The 14,136-nt window shown below is 40.3% G+C and overlaps 1 protein-coding gene across 1 annotated transcript in view; it reads left to right on the forward strand.

Annotated features, from left to right (window-relative positions):
• Positions 1-11,964, forward strand: part of KIAA1958 (KIAA1958 ortholog) — a 90,647-nt gene extending 78,683 nt beyond the window's left edge. The window contains exons 4-5 of the mRNA XM_089488578.1: positions 6,760-6,932; positions 10,259-11,964. Of these exons, the coding sequence (XP_089344704.1) occupies positions 6,760-6,932; positions 10,259-11,065 (980 nt within the window). The 3' untranslated portion in view covers positions 11,066-11,964. The remainder of the gene's footprint in view (positions 1-6,759; positions 6,933-10,258) is intronic.
• The last annotated feature ends 2,172 nt before the right edge of the window (positions 11,965-14,136 follow it).

The following is a 14,136-nucleotide window of genomic DNA, read 5'->3' on the forward strand; positions in this document are numbered from 1 at the left end:
ATCACATCAAAAGCTCTGAAAAGTACCCGTGTTGGTGTGAAAGTCACCAGATTGGCAACACGAAACTCCATTCCAGGTTTTCTTTCCAACATAGCTTCTACTATTCTAGCTTTAGCCAAAGGAAAAGTTTTAAAATGCAAACCGTGGGCTTTCCCTAACCCCCCTTTCTCTCTCTAACTCCAGCCAGAACTCAAACCACTTGTCCTTCTGCACCAAACCCATTTCTAAATCTTTCTCAGCCACTTAAACATACTCAAACCTTCTGCAACATTCTTGAGCCTTCAATTTCAATTCAAACCTTGTTTATACTTTCCTCTGTAAACATTTTCCAACCATTATCCAAACCATTATCAACTCGCTCCATAAGCTTTCTCCTTTCACACACCATCATTTTCACATCCTCATACCTTCAAACACTTTCTTTTATCTTTCTCACAATTTTCTCCACTCTTAGATCAACTTCCAACCACAGTCCAGTTCACAAAATCAGGCCACAGCTGAAGCTTACTGGCTAAGCTTAAAACTCACTATTTTATTATTACTATGCCATAACAACACCACCACTATAAAGCACTTCTTTCTGCCCATCTTCTTAAAACTTTCACTGACAAAAGAATTTGCAATGTCTCTGGGAAGGCACAGGCTTAATATTCAATTTAGATATGCATTCAAATTTAGGGCAGAACTTTCCCAAAGGCACTGATCATTTAAAATCATGAAAACCTCAAGTTAAAACACCAATTTTCCAAAATTTATCTACAATATACACAAAGGCAATTTCCAATTTTTATAATTTAAACAATTTCAATTTCCCCAAACAACAAGTTTCTACCTCTGGGTTGCTCCTGGCCACTGTCTAACACACAAAGCTAATTCAAAACCCTCTTTTCTTGTCATGTGGGGGCCTTCTTCCCTGATTTGCACCTCTCTCCACAGAGTCTATCTCTATCTTTTCTATCACTTCCACAATTTGGGCCAAATCAATCTGAACCTTGAACACAGCTTCTTTAATACTAGTTAATCTCTCATCCTTTTTAAACACCAATTCTCTGCAATTATTCAACCCAGGTGGGCTTTTTAAAACAGTCTTATACCAATAGAAAATATACAAATAATCATTGAGTAACCCTCTTTCTGGCTCCAATGTTTTAGAATACAACTGCAAGACAATGTCAATATCTATACTACCCTCTCTCGGCCAATTTCGCAAAATCTGACTCCAAACATCTTTACACAAAAAGATTAATCGCTCCTTTTTCAAACGTTTCCCCATGCCTTTCCTAAAACATTCATCAAAATGACCAACCATGTAATCCAAAGGATTTTTACCTCCCTCAGCCATCCTTAGACACAAAACAACAAAAGACCACAAGCACAATTTCAACAGTCGCAAACACTATAGATTAGGATTTAAAAGTACACACTGGACAGATTGCAAAACCCACAAATCTCAGACACTACATACAGACAAATTCCACACGTTATATACCCACATTTTACTCTTTACTGGAGCTCAACAGTCTTTACTGAAGCCTCCACCACAACCAGACAGAATGAAACAAAATATCACAACCATAATTTATACTCACAATAGACCAATGCTCTCCTCCAACTCTCCACCAGCACCTAACTTCTAGCTATTTAAAACAAAATACCACAGAAGGGAAAGGTTTGCCACCACACAAAAGGTAAAACAATTTATAGACACTTGGAGATCAGTAGATTAACTACCCCAGCACAACTGAGCAAGTGCCTTATACTTCCACACTGATCCTACACTTTGGCAATCAATACTTACACCACAATCTACCTCCTTTCAGTTCCCAGTTCCTTGCTTATGTTCCCTAGGGGCCCGGTTCCTGAGTTTTGGCAAGAAGGCTTCTCTGGGCAGAACCTTTGCTACTGGCTCAGCTAACACAGGGAGGGGGTCCTTTCTCCCACTCGCATCCAAAGATTTGGACCGGTCAACGAGGCTCCCTTTTTAGTGCACTTTTCCCTATATTTTATACTTTACCTGTTCCTGAAGAGATGATTCTTTTTCTATTTTTTCTTTTCCCTTTCGTTTTCCCCCAGTGAATTTTCAAATTACTAAATGGTCTCACATAGGCTAAACTCTGTTCCTACCACTGAGCCAATCCTTATGTTCAGCCCTTCCAATCAAAATGTTGGATGGCGCCAGGGCCTTCTCACAAGGGTCCGCTCAATGCCAAAAACACACAGAGCCTGCAGGAAGATAAGTTCTTCCACTCTTTGCCAATTCTTGCTTGCCTTTACTCCTGGCTGGCTCGCCAAATATGTAACAGAAATTTCAGGAAACTTAAATTTCTAGGACTGGCATAGCAATAGAATGGCAAGAGGACCTAGTAATTGAAAATCCATAAGTTTATTTCCAATTGTCGACAAAGGAAAACAATGAACTCAGTGGAATTCAAGTTCCAAAAGCTGAGACCCCGAACAAGACAAAATGGCTCTTTTTATATTATTCAAGACAAAGAAGCTTCTTCAATACACCTGATTGGCTAATTACAATTTAAACATACAGAATTCTTACAATCAGAACAGAAATACATGCATACATTAAAACTGCATCATCACTCCTTACCCCCTCCTGTAGGAATTCAGTGGCTTTCCTCCTAACCTTGCTTCTGAATGTCAACTATGTGTCCTTATCTCAGTAGTTTATGTTATGTCTTTTTACTGGTGCCAGCTTCCATCCAGGTCAAGATGCACTCATTATTCCTTTGCTCTAGTTTCTCTAAACTCCAAGCCTTTATTTCAAAAACCATCTCTCTGGCTGACAAAGGTGACTCCATCTTTCTATAGCTTTTTATTTCAACAAGGAATATTTCCACCACACCCTAAAAGGCAAATATCAGGATTCCATAGGATTTTGCCATGGCAATTAAAGTGGAGCTGTAGAACTATAATTATGAAGTGTGATGTCTTGCTGCTCAGCAATCGCTGTCTGAGACTCTGGAGTGGCAAAGTGGCATCCCTTGGAAACCCAGCTGTTGGTTCATATGTTCCAACAATTCACAATTGACAACTGGGATATGTGACCAAGTGATACTAGATGGAAAATATAATTAATGAGGAAGAACACATGAGCCTGAGCCTATTGGAAAGGACAAGACTCCATCCACACCTCTCCTCTCCCTGCCCCTGAGCTGAGTGCAAACTACAATAGGCCCTTCCCATCCATAGAGCTTGGGTTCTGCCCCCCCCCCTGCAGATGGCAAAAAATGCAGTGTATGCATATGCTGCATTTTATTCAATGGCTGTGAAATGTGTGTGGATGTGTCAGCATGCGTTATGTGCATACACTGCCATTGAATAATAAGGGGCATAGCAATCTGCGAGTGGTCAAATCCATAGATCACAAGCCCACTGATACAAAGGGTCCACTGTACAGTGGGCTTTTGGTATTCACTGGGTTTTGGTTCCAGAACCATCCATGGATACCAGAATTTGTGGATGCTCAAATCCCATTAAATACAATGGCACAGTAAAATGTCCCTTACATAAAATGGCAAAATTGGGGGTTGCTTTTTGGAATTTATATATTTATTTTGAATAGTTTCAACCTGTAGATGCTTGAATCCATGGGTAAAGAATCCGTGGATATGGAGGGCCAACTGTATTTGCATTTTGATCTCAGTTTGCACCAACTAAAGCAAACTGAAGATGAAGGATAAAAGTGGGAGGAGGAGAGAGAAATTGGGACATTTAAAAGCATATGAGACTGATTTATTTTAACATGAGCTTTCTGTAGAAGTGGACTGTTATCTACGAAAGCCCATATAAATCACTTAGTATCAAAAATGCTGTTTGATTTCTTGATTTCTCCTGCTTTTTCCATTTGATATAAGTAAAATAAATACAAAAATATTAAGGTAACAAGTAAAATGAACCCATCTGACTGGTGTAGAGGTTAGGCTGGCCTTGCTTCTTGTGTCAATAGCACCCAGATTAAAAGGGGGGGGGAAAGGAAGCAGCAAACACACACGCACACACCTCCCCTTGAACCTTCCCACAAATGAACAAACAAACAAAAAACAGATGACAACAACCAAAACAAGAACCCAACACTGCCAGGGTTTGTTGTTTTTTAGGTCATTAGTTAATATTTTTATTATCCATTTTAATGAATTTCTGCCCCACTTCTTTTATAAATTATCACCGAAGAAGTTTACACTATTATAGTAGAACAACACCCTGTGAAATGAAGCAAACAAAGGGAACAAGACATCATAACATAAGCATCATTTGGAGAATTAGGATGCTTAATTTATTTCAGCCGTTTAAGATGCATTCTTATTTTCCATCAAATGGAAAGAGGTGAAATAAACCAGCTCAAGGTGGATAACCACAGCACAATACAGTTTAAGATAGACAGTAACTACAAAGCTCTAAGAAAATAAATAGAATTTATGAAACCAATAAAAACATCCAGGCCATCAAGGTTTTGGGGCTGAATCCAAGAATGTATTTAAATGGTGAACTTTTTTATTCCAGCAGAGGATACCTCCATTTAAAATAGGTTGATCACATTCAAGTCAGCAGCAAAATGCCCTGTTTAAATAAACCAGCCTTGAACCGTTTGGTGAAATGCAGCTTACAGTGGAGCAGAGCTTAGGAAGTTTGTGTCAAACTTCATTCATGTTGCATTAATTTAGTACTTCTGTCATTAATATTAACTATTTTGTTGAACTCAGTACAATTAATTTGTTGCTTTGTTTATATGTGTTAGAAACACATTAGGGTGTTTTTTTTAAAAAAAAAATTAACATCCATAAAAAATAAAAATAGTTCCAAAGGCAAAAATAAGAAAACAGTCCCACCTTTTATCCTGTTCAAAAGTGATAAAACAATGTCAAATAGTAATGTTTACTCACCCTGATTACATAGCTGGCATCTGACAATATAAATTCATAATGGGAGCCAGTATGACACAATGGTTTGAGTGTTAGGTGACAACTCTGTAGACCAGGGTTTGAATCCCAGCTTAGCCATGCAACCCACTGGGTGACCTTGGGCATGGCACACTCTCTCAGCTTCAGATGATGCCAAGGAAATCATATGATAGGTTTGCCATACATTGGAAACAACTTGAAGGAACACAATAACAATTCAAATACAAACTTTTTAAAATTGCTCTTAATTTTAACAAAAAACAAAAACAAATAAGGGGTAACGATTGCATTTTTAATGATGTATTACCAGGTTTTGCAGTGGAGCATGGCACATCACCCTTAGGATTGTGTTCCATAACCTGTGTGTTAGTAAGGAAATGGTGTTTAGGGCTTGTCTGCCAGGTCAGAGATCAGGTGTGACAAATGGCGATAGGTTAGAAAAGAAAGGCCTCAAAGCATTCAACATGGATAGCAACACTTGGGCAAGTTGTCAAAGGAGTGTGATGGTTTCACCTATTGCTTTTAATCTGAACAACACATTGCTAAGGAAAACTGTTGAGTTTACTGGATGACTCCTTATCTACCTACTTACCTCTGTTTGCCAGGACTGGCCCTGCTACTAGGGAAAGTGAGCAACTGCCCAGTCAGATGGTGGGAGGCATTGGTGGCCCCTCATGGTTGTTCTCATGAACTCTTCAGCTCCATTGAAGGAGAGAGCAATGTAGGTCACACATGGAGAGCATCAGGTGGGGGTGGAGAATGTGCTTAGGATTTCTGTATCCCAGTCAATACAATCTGGGTATCTAATTTGCATCTAATTATTTTAATTATCAAAATTAATTTATTTTGGATCACTGCTCTCCAGAAGCTTGAACCAGCATAGCTAATTGGAGGAGTTTTGAAGTTGCAGTCCAAAGCACACAGAGGCCAAATGTTTACCCATTTCCAATGTACAGGGCTCCCACATACAAAATGTTACTTTTTTTGGACTTCAGTTCCCAACGTTACTGGCAGTGGAATTCTGAGAATTGTAGCAAAACAACTACAACCTTTCACAATCTGAGCTCTGCTTCTTCCCTGAGGCCTTTCCTTGGCTGTTCTGCTTCCTCCTGTTTAACTTCAGGATCTGTGCAGGTCACCCAATGGAAGGCGGAAACATTTTTACCTGCACTGCTCCTCTTCGTATCAGAGGCTTCAGGTTCCAGAATGCCTTACTGCAAATCTCGTCTCTTGCAGATGATTTGGACTTCAATTCCTATGGTTAATCACCATGGCCATGCTTGCTGGGATTGATGAAAGCTACACCCAAACATTTGGTGAACACCAAGTAGGAAGAGGCTGCCTTATTGCATTAGGACATGCCAAACCCACTTGGAGATGAAAAAATTATGCATCACTGAGAATCAATAGCTTTCTGCTTTCTATCATAATATAATTTTTCCCCTTCTGGCTGCAGTAGGCAAGGTCCTCTTAGCTTTCCTTGATGTAAAAGGTCATGCATGTTATTTCACGTATAACATTTATTGTGCTTAATGTTTTTCATCTTGCCACTGAGACAATTTCAAAATGAGCTCTACTAAAAATACTTTTCCTCGGGCTATACCTTCAATAATAAATGTGTTTTTAAGAGTTGAAGTGAGATTTCTGTTTTGGTTCAACAGGGATGCTGCAATCCTTTAAAACCAACTGTACTCCCCCATCCATTTATTACCAACTTCATTAGGATCCCGATCACAGCCTCCAGCTATAAATGTGCCATACCGTATTTGTGACAACCGTTCCAATTAGATACATTAATGAAGCAAGACAAATTAATTTCATCACTGCATTTTCCCTTGCTTTTCAGCTTATTCAACCAAACTCAACAAATTCCCCATCTTTAATTTCGATGACGATTTAAAGTATCTTTGTATCAGTGCTGTGAGCCCAAATACGACTAAAGCAACTCTGTATGCTCTGAATGTGTGGCGGTACTGGTGCATGACAAAAGGTCTGAAAGACTACATGGACATTACAAAGGTGAGTGGCCTGGGTTATGTTATTTGAATCGATATTTGGTGGAGAGACTTGATTACATTTGTAGGACAGGATCCATATTACTTAGGAGAGCCAGCATGGTGTAGTGATTTGAGTGTTGGACTATGACTCTGGAGGCCTGTGTTCAAATCCTGGCTCTGACATAAGAACCCACTGGATGACTTTGGGTAAGTCGCATTCTCTCAGCCCCAGAGGATGACAATAGCAAACCCTCTCTGAAGAAAATTGCCAAGAAAACCCCATGATATAGTCACCTTAGGGCTGCTGTAAGTTGGGAATGTTTTGAAGGCATACAATAACTACAAATACATATTACTTAATTGCTTATCTCCTTTACTGGGTTCTCTGGATTTTTCTGTGGGCCCACTTCAAAGTACTGAGCTTAACATGAAATTCAATGAAGCCTTTTAAACCTCTCCATACTTCCAAAAATGGCCCGTTTTGTAGGAAACTGGGAGCCAGAAATGACAACTTTTTCATGTTACCTGGGACATAATCTGTGCAGCCTGTGAGAGAGGGTGAGGGGGCCAATATTGCATCCCACCAGCCTTTTAGATGCCCATCTCTGCTTTAGAATAACATAGCAGGAACAACAGTACCAAGACACACTCTAAGTGATATTATATGATGTATATTATATTTAATGGCTGGTATTTTCTCTGTTATATGTAGGGTTTTAGTATGATTATCCATTACCATTCTTCTGTGACTTGGAGAGGGGGCTGGTAATTCCAGACACAGAATTTATAATCTCTTTTCTGAAGTTTCAGCTTTCATGGTTTATGGTGGAGGGGGCAATGCTAAAAAAGTCCCTGCATCTGTTACTTAGTTGTTGCTGTGAGCCTTGAAGTTATTTCTGATTTATGGTGACCCTATCATGGGGTTTTCTTTGCTTGAGTGCTGGCTTTAAAGATTTGCTCAGAAGAGGTTTGCCATTGCTTTCCTGTCCTGTGAGGTTGAGAGCATGTCACTTGCCCAAGGCCACTCAGTGGGTCTCATGGTCGAGCGAGGGATCAAACCCTGCCCTCCAGAGCCAACACAGAGCTCTCTCACAAGGGAAATATGCTGTTAAGTATATCCCAAGTGTTAAGTAAGAAGTAAATCTAATGATTTCCAATGTTCTGGACAAGAAACAGTATCATGTGTTTTTTAAAAATTATATTAAATTATTATATTAAATTAAGCTTTATTGTGTTAATATCTTATATCTAATAATAATTTCAGTAGCTTAAGCTATTTGTATTTAGAAACTGCCTTGATTCTCCCCACATTCCATCTATCCTTTTTCCCTTTATCATGCTATTTCTGGCTACAAGCGTGACTTTCCAAGTATCTTAATAAAGTCTGATGTGCCGATATGAAATAAGATAGTTGAAATTAATTTTGTGATGAGAGGATGTAAGGAATAGGTTCTTAGCAGCTTTCTCATCTCCCAGCATCAAAGGCAATATTATTCATGCCTGCCTCCTGTTCTTTTCCAGCACCTCATTATAACCAGCTTAAAGCTTTCCTTTTAATTATGAGTTTTATCGAAACTGTAAGCAGATCTGAGTGGAAAAGGAGAAAGGGAAGTTTCCAATAATCGGGTGCAACAGGAAAAAGTTAATGTCTATGCAGGGGGATTATTTTGGGTTTTTTGTATGTGTTTTCCTAAATGCTGGGGGGAAATGAAGCATAGATCTCAGGGTCAAGCATGATGTGAAGTTAAATGTATGTGCAGTAGGCATACATTTGATTTAAAGTTTTTATTATTCTTTCAAATACAGTCCTAGAACACCATTATCCCTAACCCATCCATACTCTCCAACATATCCTTCTCCCACTCCTTTTGCCAGTAACCCTGCATATATTGTATTTATTAAAATATTTATATCCTATTTTCTATTTCAAGAGCTCAGGGCAGCTCAACATAAAATCATCTTGATCAATTTAAAGCAATGTAAACAATAAAAATGACTGTAAAAGGAAGGAAGCATATCAAACAATGTATTAAGTTAAAGGAAGACAGATGCAGATTGGTCAAAATACTTTTAAATTATTTAAAAACCCACTCGTGTGCAGGTTCGCGTGCAACCATTTAGACCCCAATGGCTTTAGGCCAGAATCTTATTGGAGATTTGTTGTTGTGTGCTTTTAAGTCATGTGGAGTTTTCTTGGCAAGATTTGTTTAAAGGAGGTTTGCTTTTGCCTTCCTCTGAGGCTGAGAGAATGTGACTTGCCCAAAATCACTCAGTGGGTTTTCATGACTGAGTTGAGATTCAAACCCTGATCTCCAGAGTTTTAGGGTGTACCTACACTGTAGAAATAATGTAGTTTGGCACCACTTTTAAGTGCTGGCATTCCATCCTATGAAATCCTTGGATTTTTAGTTTTACAAGGTCTTTAGCCTTCCCTGCCAAAAAGGAATAAGACACCCACCACAGTTGAAAATGCTGAGATTTGATGGACAGCAAGAAGATGGTAGAGTGGAAAGCTTTGTGTGCTCTGTGGCGTGCCCTGTATTCTCCATGCCTGCTGCCATCAGATTCAGTAGGGAACACTCTCCTTGCTGCATTGATTACATGTGTACTTAGATTTTGTACTTAGAATAGGGAGAAGGAGGAGGAGGAGGCATCATGTAATATATTGCTTCAGGCAACAAAATGTCTGCAGCTCATCTGGCTGATGAGGAAGAGATGAAGATGAGCTGGCAGAGACCCCAGCTCCTGCCGCACTACAAAAAAAAAGCAGATTCATACCACTTTAACCTCCATGGCTCAATACCATGGAATTCTGGGATTTGTCGTTTGGTGGGGGCACCAGAGCTCTCTGACAGGGAAGACTAAATATCTCACAAAACAAAAAATCCTAGAATTTCATACCATTGAGTCATGGCAACACGGCTGCATCTGCACTACAGAATGAATGCAGTTTGACACTGCTTTAACTGCTCAATGATATGGAATCCTGGGATTTGTAGTTTTGTGAGATATTTAGCCCTTTATGCCAGAGAGCACTGGTGCCACAACAAAGTACAATCCCAGAATTCCAGAACATGGAGCCACGGCAATTAATGCAGTGTGAAATTGCATTAACTCTGCAGTGTGGCAGTAGCCCACATTTGGGTTTGATTAGCCATTTTTTCTCTGCTAGGTTGGCTTAATTTCAAAGGGTTTGTTTTTATATGTCTATGTCTGTGTCTTTGTATATGAATAAATTTGCGGAAGTCCCTGTTGATTTGGAGATCCTTTCTAGCAAAAGTGGGTTATGGGCAGAGAGAAAGTACTCTGTGAGAACTGACACAAAGTTTGTCATTTCTTGTGACCCAGATTCCAGCGGTGAAACTGAATGAACTCCTCGAGGATTTCTATGTCACTGTGAAGAAAACAGACGGCTCAGATTTCCTGGCGACATCTCTTCATGCTATCCGTCGGGGGCTCGACCGGATTCTGAAGAATGCTGGCATCGGGTTTTCCATCACGAGTGGAAGCTTTAGTTCTTCTACCAAGAAGCTCAAAGAGAAGTTGAGGGTGCTCAGCAAGGCCGGGATGTCAGGAGCTCGCTCCCGTAACATTGTTTATTTCTCTTTTTCTGATGAAGAAGAGATGTGGAGGATCGGGTGCTTGGGCGATGGAAGTCCCATGGCCTTACTGTCTACTGTAGTGAAATATAACAGCCAGTACCTGAACATGAGGACCTTGCAGGAGCATGCTGATCTAATGTATGGTGACATTGAGCTGTTAAAGGATGCCCAGAATAGGCCCTTTTTTGCACGAACAGACAATGTGAAACGAGAGAAAAGGGTGGGCTTGAGTAGAGTGTACTATGGGCAGATATACCATGAGCACTCCAAAGGACACAAGTTCTGCCCTTACTGCCTCCTCTACAAATATATGTACATCCATCGGCCTCCTTCCCAAATGGAAGCCAAGTCTCCCTTTTATCTGACTGCTCGGAAGGAGACGGTTGCTTTGGGCAACGTCTGGTATGAAGAGCAGCGGATGGGCCTGCGCTCTCTGAGGGGCGTGGTCCCAAAACTGGCGAAAAAAGTCAGACTTGACCACTGTGAAAACTTCACTTTTGTCTCATTCACTCAGGCTTCTAGAAAATTTGGCTTTCTGAATTCTTACCCGTAAGGGCCAAGGGAGACATGATACTAACTGCATGAGTACAATGAAAGCACATGTTTTTTTAAAACATGTAAAAAGCAGTTCTATTTTACATTGTTAAAATGGAAAAAGTTGTGTGTGTGCATACATGAGTGCATGCACATGAACACCATGAGTACCATAAAAAGTGGGAAAGGCGTTTTACCTTTGCCTCATCACATTCTCCATGAAAATTGCCCTCCCCTAAAGCTGCTTTTTTTGCATTGGACAGGAGGTCTTCATTGTCACCAATAGAGCCTTCCCTTCTGATCAAATCATGGAAAAGTTACTTTATTACACTATAGCTCCCAGAGTCTCCCAGCTAGGAATTATACTTCAAAAAGTGACTTTTCCAAGCTCTCTTTACATTGCAAATAGTAGCTGCAGGGAGGATCATCAAGTTCCCAACAAAAGGAAAGAGTTAAGCTTTCCCTGCCCAATACTTATGCTGCTCAGCCTCCACTACCAGGTTGATATTTACAAAGGGTCAGGGGAGGGGGCACATCCATATAAACTGCATTGCTGCAATTGATGTCAGGTCTGGACCAACCCTGGGTGCAGCTACACTGTAGAAATAATGCAGTTTAACATCACATTAACTGCCATGGTTCCATCCTACAAAATTCTGCAATTTGTAGTTTTGTGAGGCACCAGCACTGTTTGGCAAAGAAGGTTAGAGACTTCGGGGCTCAACAGACCACCCCTTTGAGGCGGCCTGTAGTCACCCCTTTCCTAGCTGTATCGGGGCTGCAGTAACTACATGCAGCAGCCCCAATTTGGCCTTTCTGCAGTGCAAAAATAAGCTGCAAAAAGCAGCTGCCTTTTGCGCCACGGAAAGGGTGCCCTAGCTGTGGTGGTAGTGGCTTTTTGCTGCTTCTTCACTACAGCGCATGTAAGCACTGCACCAAAGATGTTAAGTGATGTCACCTGACATCTGGTGAGGCGGGAGGCATGGGGACAGAGTCAGGGTGGCTGACGTGCAGGCGCCGTGTCTCCAATCTGCCCCAAGGCTGGCGTATAATGCCAGTTTGTAGAGGGCCACCGTAAAATTACAGATGCCCAGATTCCATAGGATGGAGCCATTGCACTTAAAGTGGTGTCAAGCTGCATTATTTCTACAGTGTAGATGCACTCCCTATGTCTGTTACCTCTTCTGCTTGAATCACTTCAGGTCAGTTATTCAACAAGAAGTGTTGGCAAGCGAGAGCTTCTTTCAGTCTGCAGACTGTAGACTGGCTATCTCATTAATTAAATTGACAATTAGAAGTCATGTGACCTGCTGATATTTAGTATGATCTCTTTCCTAAAATGGCTGCTACTTCATACCAGTTGGGAGATTTGCCTCTGGCCTGTGATAACATATGTTTAGGTCATTGTACTGCTACTGACAGCAAAAATAAAATACTGTACAATAAAAGTACTTTAAGAGTAAGATCGTCATGAGTGCCTTTCAGAATAATCTTTGCTGGCCACCAGTGGGTTCAGTTGGTCAAAGAAATAGACTCCTAGGAGCCCTGAAGCTATGGTATCCACAAACAATGGAAGGTGGTGTTAAATTTCAGGGAAAAATCTGGAGAGATGCTGTTCGGCTGTACACTGTACCTACATTAAAGGGCTGGGACTGGGTCTTGGGTAGAGTTTGGGAAAGTTACGTGCTTGAACTGCTATAGATGGACTAGCAACAAGAGGATGCTTGCAGGACTAGCAATCTAGTTTTGTTTTTTATACTTTATTTTTTCAATCCTTATGACCTAATTCTGGCATTTTACAGTAATATTCCTACTGCAGAGCTTAGAAAAGTTACTTTTTGGAACAAAAGTTCCCAGAATTCACCCAACCAGCAAGGACCATCTTGAATGGGTAGGTGGTGGTCCTGGAAGCTGTAGTCCAAAATAATAACTTTTCTAAGATCTGGTCCTGGGAACTTGCATGGCTTTCCTCTTCTCCTCTGGTCTCTTGCACACTAATTTTTCCTGTTTGACTCCTATTCAGCACTATATCTGACCATTGCTATACAATCCACCCTCTGTATCCACAGATTCTTTATCCATTGATTCAACCATCCATGTCTTGAAAATATTTTTTGAAAATATAAATTCCAAAAAGAAAACCTGGATCTTGCCATTTTATATAACACAATTTTACTACGCAATTGTACTGTATTTAATAGGACTTGAGCATCCACAGATTTTGGAATCCATGGAAGGTACTGGAAGCAAACCCTAACAGATACAAAGGATATGTTTTGCCCTTTAAGTGTACCTGCTCAGGCACCACTAATTTGGTCTTGTTTTGAGGTCAGACAGACACTCTTTGTCTATATCTCACCTGTCTCCTCAGCAACTGCTGGCCATCTCAGATCCAGAGGCAGCATGCTGAGCCACTTTGCTCTCACAGAACCTCCTCTAATTGGAACCTCTGCTTCTGGAATCAGGTACATGTCTCCCTCTGCAATCCTGAAAATCTTTATATGTTATCACCTTTTAGATTGTTAGTTCTTGTATGTGTGTATGAATGTGTGTTTTGTGTGAAAGTTGATTTCCCCTTTTGCTGTTATAAATAAAATTACATTTCAACCATACATTCTGGAGTTCTGTTTCTCAGAACCAATATACACAGTCTTGATCCCTGCTTTTAGTTGCCCAAAGCCTTCTTGGCAGCTTCACTTGAGCTAATAAAATTCCCCTATTAAACATTGGTTGTGGGTGCCCTCTGGGAGCCTGGCATTTTGGGTAACAGATTGCACCATGTCTTATTCCAGTGGTACTCAATTTTTCCCCCTCGGGACTCCCCATTTACATCTACATGTTGATCTCATGCCTCCTGCACTCAACATAGTAAATAAATAAAATTTGTTTATTTAGTGTGCATATTTTCATTTGCACATTCATATATATTCATGTTTTAACATTTTATAAGGAAACAGCATTGTTCAAATTAGAACAATTTTATTTAAGTAAATTCAATATTTAGCCCAACCTGTGTAAATGTTATACATAAAAAAGCTTGGGAAGAAGAAAAGGAGGAGGGGGGGAATCAGGGCCTCCAAGTCTCGTGCC

Source organism: Sceloporus occidentalis, unplaced genomic scaffold (assembly GCF_023333645.1).
Source record: "Sceloporus occidentalis isolate IW3139 unplaced genomic scaffold, rSceOcc1.0.p SCAF_1, whole genome shotgun sequence".
NCBI classification, from domain to species: Eukaryota; Metazoa; Chordata; class Lepidosauria; order Squamata; family Phrynosomatidae; genus Sceloporus; species Sceloporus occidentalis.